This window comes from Galeopterus variegatus, unplaced genomic scaffold, assembly GCF_000696425.1.
Source record: "Galeopterus variegatus unplaced genomic scaffold, G_variegatus-3.0.2 Scaffold3648, whole genome shotgun sequence".
NCBI classification, from domain to species: Eukaryota; Metazoa; Chordata; class Mammalia; order Dermoptera; family Cynocephalidae; genus Galeopterus; species Galeopterus variegatus.
Window position 1 is genome coordinate 19,893 of NW_007729759.1, and position 9,017 is coordinate 28,909.

Genomic DNA, 9,017 nt, shown 5'->3' on the forward strand with positions numbered 1-9,017 from the left:
ATTTGCATTTGTTTTATTATGAGAATGTTGTAACGTCCTTTATGTATTTATTGCTCTTTGTGAGTTTGTTCTAGATGATCTTTTCCCATTTTTCTCTTGCTGTTGGTGTATTTTTTATTTATATTTAAGACCTATTCGGATATAATGGAAATTAACTTTCTGTCTATCATACGTGTCATAAGTATATTTTTAGTTTGACTTTCTTTGCCCCTTTTTGTGTTATTTTTTCCATTGAAAGTTTTGTGTTTTGTTAGATATTGAGGTCTGGAATTCATGATGAAAGGTCTGAGTTATGGATATTAATTTAAGTATATTTTTAGTTTGACTTTCTTTGCCCCTTTTTGTGTTATTTTTTCCATTGAAAGTTTTTGTGTTTTGTTAGATATTGAGGTCTGGAATTCATGATGAAAGGTCTGAGTTATGGATATTAATTTGGAGGTTTTCATTGTAGAGATGGTATTTCAAACTGTGAGTCTAGATGAGATGACCAAAGGAGGAAGTATAGGTAAAAAAAGTTCTAGTAATTGAGCCCTGGACAATAAGAGGTCAGTGAGAAGAGGAGGGGGGGAACAACTGAGACGACGGAGAAGGAGCTACCAGTAAGGAAGGTAGGAGACTGTGGTGTTCTAGAAAACAAGAAAATGTTTCAAGAAATATGGAGTGATCTACTGTAATAAATGCTGATTTAAGTATAATAATCTAAGGATTAAGTATTGACTTATTGGCTATATAGTAACACAGAGGTCATGGGGAACCTTCACAAGAACAGTTTCAGTGGAGTATTTAAAACTTTATTAGAATCTTTTTAAGAACATGCATGAAGAGAGGAATTAGAGAAATTACAGAAATTTTTTTGAGGAGCACTGCTATCAAGGAGAGCACAAGAATGGGATAGTAGCTGGGGAGAAATCAAGGGTAAAGATGGGAAAAATAACAGTATGTTTCTGTGTTTCTTGGAAACAGTTCATCAGAGAGGAGAAAAGTGATGATGTAGGAGTAAATTGATGTATTAATATTTTAAATAGGCAAAGAGATGTGGAATATAGTGTACAAATAGAAAGGGTAGACTTAATTAAAAACAAGGATAACTGTATAGGAAAAGGAGAGAAAGCAGATCATATGGGCACTGATAATTGATATTGCCAGGTTTGGATGGATATGAGGGTTGAAGTTGTAGAGGTCTCTTCTGATTGTTTCTGTTTTCTCAGTGAAATATGAAGCAAGACCTACAACTATAAGAGTATTAGTATTTTTAAGCGTGTAAATGATTCTGAAATCAAAAAGAGAATCGCTGATTAGTAAGTTTGTTATTAGAGGTAAAGAAGGCTTCTGTTAGAGTGACTTTTCCAAACATGGGAAAAAAGCTGGCTTCAAACACAATTTTAATAACATTTTAAAGTTAAATGAAAGTGGAGTTTGGATATTTCCTTATTTAAACTTTTTATATACTTGCTTACTTTTATTAAAAAAGACTAAGTATAAGTATAAAGTACAGATTTTTCCAGATGGTGCTTATGTTTATAAATATTAGGAAAGCATCTATTGCATATGCTCATTTTCAGTAGAATAAGAAATAAAGAGTAATCGTTGATAGAAAATATAATACCCTAACATATCTGTCCCATTTTGAAGATTAATATTGGAGACAAAGATTTTTTTTCTTCCTCTATAGAATTCCACTTGTTTTATTTTAAGGAAAATATAATATACCATTTAATCTCTGGGCTTGAATGGTAAGTAAATTGGATTTAACACTTACATCCTATTTTCAGATGCAATTTTAAGCTTGGTATCTTATATCTAGAATTTGAGATGTTTTGAGTTTTTGTACTGTTTTGGTTTTATTGTTGCTTTCAATATAATTAAGAAAAGATCAAATTCTAAGGATTATACTTCTACAAATAAAGAAAATTCTATTTTTTTCCTCCAAATAGCTCCTAATCTTATATTTCAATGCATATTATACATAGAACACAAGCTGGCTTCACATTCAAGTAGTGCCAAGTTTTGCAACCTTAGCTAAGTTACCTAAATGGTTCTAGGAATTAAAATAAATGTCCTAAGGAAGTTCACAGCTACAAAAATTTAAAATTGTTTTTCTGTGTATTTGAGTAACTATAATATGTAGAACATTGATGAATATAAAGGTTTGTCTGTTTCACTGTGGACTTACAAATGTAAAATATTTATTTGTAGGAGTTACTTTCCATTTATGACTGTAGAGAGATGCAGACTGATGGCCCAGGTCACCAATTGTGGAGGAGATTTCCTGAGCATGTTCGGGAAATACTAGAACCTCATCTAAATACTAGGTATGTATGTAGACTCACTTAAACTATTTTCATAAAATTGATTTAACTTTATAGAAATTAATGCTATTTTTGATGTTTTTTAACATTAAAAGTATTTTTAGTATGTTCTTATAAGTATTTCCACCATGATTTATGTTTATAATCTTGTCAAAATTAGAAGTACAATCTGCTCATTGGGTTAAAATCTATAATTTTAAGTATTTAGATAAATTCATTGAAGTTAAAGAGTTGATTTTTTTAAAAAATTCACCTGTCACCTGTACTCTGAAAGAATCGACTTTAAGTTGAATATGAGTTGAAACTTTTGATAGTTGTAATTAATATAGAAATTTAAGAGTTTAAAGCTGCTACCAAAGTCTTTAGTAATTCCAATGAGCGATTTTCATTTCTACCAATTTCTCCTCATAAATATGTTTTCTGCTTTTGTTTTTGTTTTTAAAGATGACTGGTAAGGGGATCTTAACCCTTGACTTGGTGTTGTCAGCACCACGCTCACCAGTGAGCCAACCAGCCATCCCTATATGGGATCCGAACCCATGGCCTTGGCGTTATCAGAACCACACTCACCCGAGTGAGCCACGGGCCGGCTCTGCTTTTGTTTTTGTTTTTAAAGATGACTGGTAAGGGGATCTTAACCCTTGACTTGGTGTTGTCAGCACCACGCTTACCCAGTGAGCCAACCAGCCATCCCTATATGGGATCCGAACCCATGGCCTTGGCGTTATCAGAACCACACTCACCCGAGTGAGCCACGGGCCGGCCCTCTGCTTTTGTTTTTTAAAAAACTATTTTCTAATCTTTTCTTCAATTTAAGTAACTTTGTCAGGACTGAGTAAAATTTATAAAAGACTAAATTATTTTAGTTGGAATCTATTATTTTAGTTGATCTAGGTCACAAGCTTATTAGATACATGATCTCAGATGAATTACTCTTTGAGCCTTAGCAAAGTGCCTAGACATGTAGTAAAATTCCTTATAAAAGCCCTAGAGGTGTGCATATTTATTTGCTAGATAATTTTTTACAGTTAGAAATCTTTCAAACATCATTTTATTTCTCACAACCAGCATTATTAAATATATGATTTATTAATATAAAGTAAAAGTCTAAAGTTTAAAATTTTGTTTTTCATTTTTGAGGACTCCACACTTCCCCCATTTCTTTATTATAAATTTTATATAGCACATAAAGATGCTTAAGAATTTCTGTGTTCTACCAGAAAGTTAATGGCCTTTGGAGTCACATAGACTTATGTCTTGTTATTCTTTCATAAGAAGCAACTTTTAAGTGGTCATTTATAAGAGTGATCTTAGCAAAGCAAAGCATTCTTATGATCTACTTTTAGATCTGAGAGTTTAGAGAAACCTTTCAGATGAGTCCTCAGTGGTGAGAGTTAGGAGATTTATCTACCATATGTTCTCCTTTTAATTTTTTTTTCAATTGAGCTATTTATTTGCAACCACTAAACCTGAATTAAATGATGACTATATTTGGGAGATTTAATTTTTAAAACCAGATTGATCAACTAGTTCAAAATTGCCATAGAAGTCACTTCAGGACAAAAGAGCAGGATCTGACAAGGCAGAAACTGGCTTTTACCCCAATATCAGTAGCTTTCTAGCTAAGTTCACTGTAAAACGTGATAAAATTATCTAGAGAATTAGACTTGTGATGATTCAAAATAGGGATTTGGATTGTCTTCCCCGGTTTAGTGTGATGGCTAACAGAAATTATTGGATTTTTCAACTTTTAGAAACTTGGAATACAGTGAAATCTATAATGTTTGCTGAAGACCTTGAGTATAAGGCATTTATTATATTTGTTGTTTCCTAACCTTATATAGATGACTGAAAAGGAGCCCAGTCTCCTCAAAAAATTCTACACATATAGTTGTAAGATGAGAGCTATTTGAACATATTGAAATGTTAATGCTGAAGACCAAATGGAAAGGGTCCTGTTGAAGTAATGGAAGAGAGAAGTGATAATTAATATAATACAGACCCTGAGGAGCATCCAGAATGGGAATGCCATGGCCCTGATGGGGAATTAAACCTAGGGGGAATGAGATTTCTTTCTTTGTCATGTGGAAAGATAAAATGATGGTTAGAACTGGCTGGATTGCTCGGTTGGTTAGGGAGTGATGCTGATAACACCAAGGTCCAGGGTTCAATTCCTATACTGGTTGATGGGGAATTAAACCTAGGGGGAATGAGATTTCTTTCTTTGTCATGTGGAAAGATAAAATAATGGTTAGAACTGGCTGGATTGCTCGGTTGGTTAGGGAGTGATGCTGATAACACCAAGGTCCAGGGTTCAATTCCTATACTGGCCAGCAGCAAAAAATAATAACAATAATAAGTAATAATGGTAATAATAAAACGATGGATGGAGCCTAGCTAAATTTACAGGTTTGATTATGGGAAGCAATGGTTTCTTTTTTTCGCCATGAGGTAGGAGGTATAGAACATGAGATCATTGGCTGAAAGTGGCAATGGAGTTGGTTTAGGTGATTTAAGGAGAGTGGTGATGATTTGAAATAGCCACTGTGGAAAACAGAGGAGAAGCTAATAAGGAAAACTTAGAAGGATTTCTGGGCAACATAAAGGTCCACTTTCGTTGAAGACTAAGAATATATATTTGTACTAATCTCATAAGCAGGTTAGTGATTTTCCTCTATCAATGTAGTGGCCTGCATATCATTTCAGTAAAGGCAGACATTTAGATTGATCCAATGTTGGGAGGTTGGCAGATGGGTACAGGTGGCGAAGGCAGCATGACAATGGAGTAGGTAAAAGATATTACCAAGAGAATGCTAGAAGTGAAGGATCATAGAGTCTAAGCTGGTTAGAAAAAGAAGTAAAGAAAAGAGGGTATCATCAATCTGGAGAGTTTAGAAGTGTCAGGGGACAGAAGATCTCAATGAGAGAGAGCAAATGTGTTGGAATAACTGGGTAAAAGAACTAGAAATTTAGGAAACTGCCCATAGAATGAGGTGTCTACATAGTTGATTTTGGAAGCAAAAAAATTATTTGTTTTAGAAAGGGAGTTGTAATAATTGAGTGGAGGAGGAAGTCATTGAGAAGTTTTGAGTTTAAGTGGTCCAGCCAGACATTAAAGTCACGCAGGATTGATAATAAAACTTGGGTTGGGAAAGAAAGAAAACTGAGCAATATGCTAAAGTTATCAATGAGTTTGGTAATCAACAAGTTTGGTAGATGCCTGTAATGAGGACGAATAGAGAATGGTATACCTGGGTGGCTTGAACTTCAAGGGAACAGGTCTTTCTTACACTAGAATGTAGTTAGAAGGATCTGAGGAAGAGGAGAAGGCAGATTGAAACCCTTAGAAATACTTGGGGTGTGCAAGAATGACCACCTACCCCATCCTTAAGAAGGATACTGGAAAAGCAGTGTCTTTGTCCACATTTCAGTAAAGGCAAGGCAATACTGGAGTACTTAGTGAAGGAGTTGATATCATTTCTTACACTTTTTTTACTAAAGTTCTAAACAGATGGATATATGTTTATATATTTTTTAATAAATAAATTTTCAAAATTACAGATATAAGAGTTCTCAGAAGTCAACAGATTGGTCTGGAGTAAAGAAGCCAATTTACCTAAGTAAATTAGGAAATAACTTTGCAGAATGGTCAGCATCTTGGGCAGGGTATCTTATAACAAAGGTAAGAGACTCTGTTCAGAATTTGTTAATTGAACAGAAGTTCTAAAAGAAACCAGAATATCTATCTGAATGTATAGCACACATAATAGGCATTGAAATGTTTGTACTGATGATGATAGAAATTTTTTGGAGAAAATGTATACTAATAGAGAATAACAGACTGGCTTGTTAGCTCAGTTGTTTAGAGCATAGCCTTATAACACCAAGGTCATGGGTTTGGCTCCCCATACCGGCCAGCTGCCCCCTCAGAAAAAGTAAATAGAAAATATAGAGTAGCGATTTTTCTATTGTTACTAATAATAGTTTGTGGGTGAAGAGGTAATTGTGTTTTATCAATTAAATAACCATGATCTTAATGTGTTTTTTAAATGTCTATTACATTATTTCTGTAGATTTCACATTATAATACTGTTTAATAAAAAGATATATGCTATTTCAGAGTGTTTCACATAACAAAAAGATCTTTTTATGTAATATAAAGATATATTATCCTTTAGTGGCACTTCTAAAAGAACGTACATCATCTGAACTTTGTCCAAAATATAAATAAAGATATTCTAAAATGAAATTTCGTGGAAAAACAGAGGTGTGATTCTTATGTTTCCCTAATGTGAAATGTTTTTATGTCTAACAAATGAAAAGGTGCTCCATGTTCTAAGAAAATGTTGAAGACGTATTTAAAATTCACAACTTTTGTTTTTAATTCACATTTCTGTTTATTAGTGTTTGAAAATATCATTATAATAATTTGCATTATAATAATTTGTACCTCGTCATTTCAAGAGATTTTCTCTAATTTTTTTATGAACACATTGAAAATGTAACATGTGAAATGTAAAATACTGTTACCTCCAGTTCCAGAATCTTTAATTTAGTTTTTTTATTTTGTTTTAAGTGAAGTTTTTATACTTGAAGGAAAAAAAATCCTTTAAAAGAGTTCAGTAATGTTCATAAAGTGAAGGTTAGGTCATACCAATAAAATTTAACTTTAACCCCAAGTAATTTAATTTTTTTAAATTGACAAATAGAACTTGTATATATTTATGGTATACAACATGCTGTTTTGAAATATGTATACCCAAGTAATTTAATTTTCTTTTTTTAACTTTCTTCCTATAGTAGATCATAATTGTTTACTACTTATTTAAAATGTGAATCTCATACTTAATGTGCTGGCCCAGAGCATACTTCACTCGTCTGTAGGCTCAGGGAATTAATACACTAAATTTAATGTTAGCTAAGGAAAATATACTATAATTAGGAAAATTAATCTGTAACAAAACATGAAACATTGAAAAATGAACCATAAAGATGGGGAGACTGCAGAGGTAGTTGGCAGCCCAGGTCAGTCTACCTTGTTGTAAGGGTCTCAGTAGTTCACGCACTTGGGGATATTTAACTTGACCAGAGAGGTGGTGATCTGAAATCCTCCTTGCTTGAATGTACATGCCTCTGTCCATAAGAGAATACCAACTCTGCCATAATAAGTTATCTCATATGTTAACTTTTTGACATTCAGTGAATAGAATAAAATGTATAAAACTACTTTTTCTTCCTAAACCATTTGAATTTACAGGTTCGGCATGATCTTGCCAGTAAAATCTTCACCTGCTGTAACATTATGATGAAGCATGATTTCAAGGTGACCATCTATCTTCTTCCACATATTCTAGTGTATGTCTTGTTGGGTTGTAATCAAGAAGATCAGCAGGAGGTGAGAGATATCATTTTATATGGTGCCTGAACATGAGAAATTTAGTTTCTCCAATGTAATTAGTATTAGAAAGGCTACATATTAGTATGGCTATGTATGTTCATGTACATGTCTAAAAGCATACAGAATCCTTTGTAAACATTAATTTCTCAAACAATTATGCAATTCTTATTATAGAAAACTAGAAAGTACATATTATATATATGCCTACATATACATACAACATTTTGAGGTGGTTTTTCCTGGGAAATAGTACTGTGGATTAGGATAGGGAAAAGCAAATATTTTACTTTTCATTTTATTACTATTTTGTTGAGTTTGACTTTTTTTTTTTTGTGACCGGTAAGGGGATCACAACCCTTGGCTTGGTGTCGCCCGCACTGTGCTCAGCCAGTGAGCACACCGGCCATCCCCATGTAGGATCCAAACCCGCGGCCTTGGCGCCCCCAGCGCCTCACTCTCCCGAGTGAGCCACACGGTTGGCCCGAGTTTAACTTTTTAAACCACATACATATAAAACTTTTTTTTAATGATTATTTTTAATAGTATAAGGAGCATATTACTGTGTTCTTAAGGTAAAATCCAAATTATACAAATATGTCAAAGTGCACCATTTGACTAGTGGTCCTAATTCTACATCCCCAGATGTCATCACTATTATTAACATGATGTGTACTTTTTCCCGGCCTTTTTTTTTTAATGCAATTAGTTCTGTTTTTTTTTTTTTTTATGATAGTATCCTGTTGTAGGTATTGTTCAGCAACTTCCTTGTTTTCTTCATTTACCAATGTATAGAGAGCCTCCCTTTTTTTTAAGTACTGCATAGTGTAATCCTTTCATTGTGTAGTTATACCATAGCTCACTTAATTATTGCCATGGTAATGATTATTTAGACTCCAATTCTTCACTTTACAAACAGTGCTATGGTGAGCATCATGGCAATATTTACCTGTGAAAGTGTTTGTTTATATATGTCTAGGATAAATACTAAAAAGTAGAACTGTTAGGTTATATGATATGTGCATTTAAAATTTTATTAGAGACTACAAAATTGTTTATACTGATTTGTAGTTCTATCAGCAATTCATGATTATATGCATTTACCACACACTTGCCAATATTTGATATTTTCAAACATTTAAATCTTAGGCAACATAATGGTTAAAAAAATAAAAAGAGACCTTATTGTTTTAAATTGCATTTTTATTATTACTAGCAAGGTTATATTCATTGGTCATTTGGATTACTTTTCTGTGAATTGTATGTTTACTCTTTGCCTATTTAACATGTGTGGTGTGTGTGTGTGTGTGTGT

The 9,017-nt window shown here is 33.1% G+C and overlaps 1 protein-coding gene across 1 annotated transcript in view; it reads left to right on the forward strand.

The window, feature by feature from the left end:
• LOC103601244 (serine/threonine-protein kinase ATR) overlaps positions 1 to 9,017 on the forward strand; it is a gene marked incomplete at its 5' end in the record, with an annotated part of 79,908 nt that overhangs the window by 19,193 nt on the left and 51,698 nt on the right. The window contains 3 exons of the mRNA XM_008585627.1: positions 2,197 to 2,312; positions 5,871 to 5,991; positions 7,567 to 7,704. Of these exons, the coding sequence (XP_008583849.1) occupies positions 2,197 to 2,312; positions 5,871 to 5,991; positions 7,567 to 7,704 (375 nt within the window). The remainder of the gene's footprint in view (positions 1 to 2,196; positions 2,313 to 5,870; positions 5,992 to 7,566; positions 7,705 to 9,017) is intronic.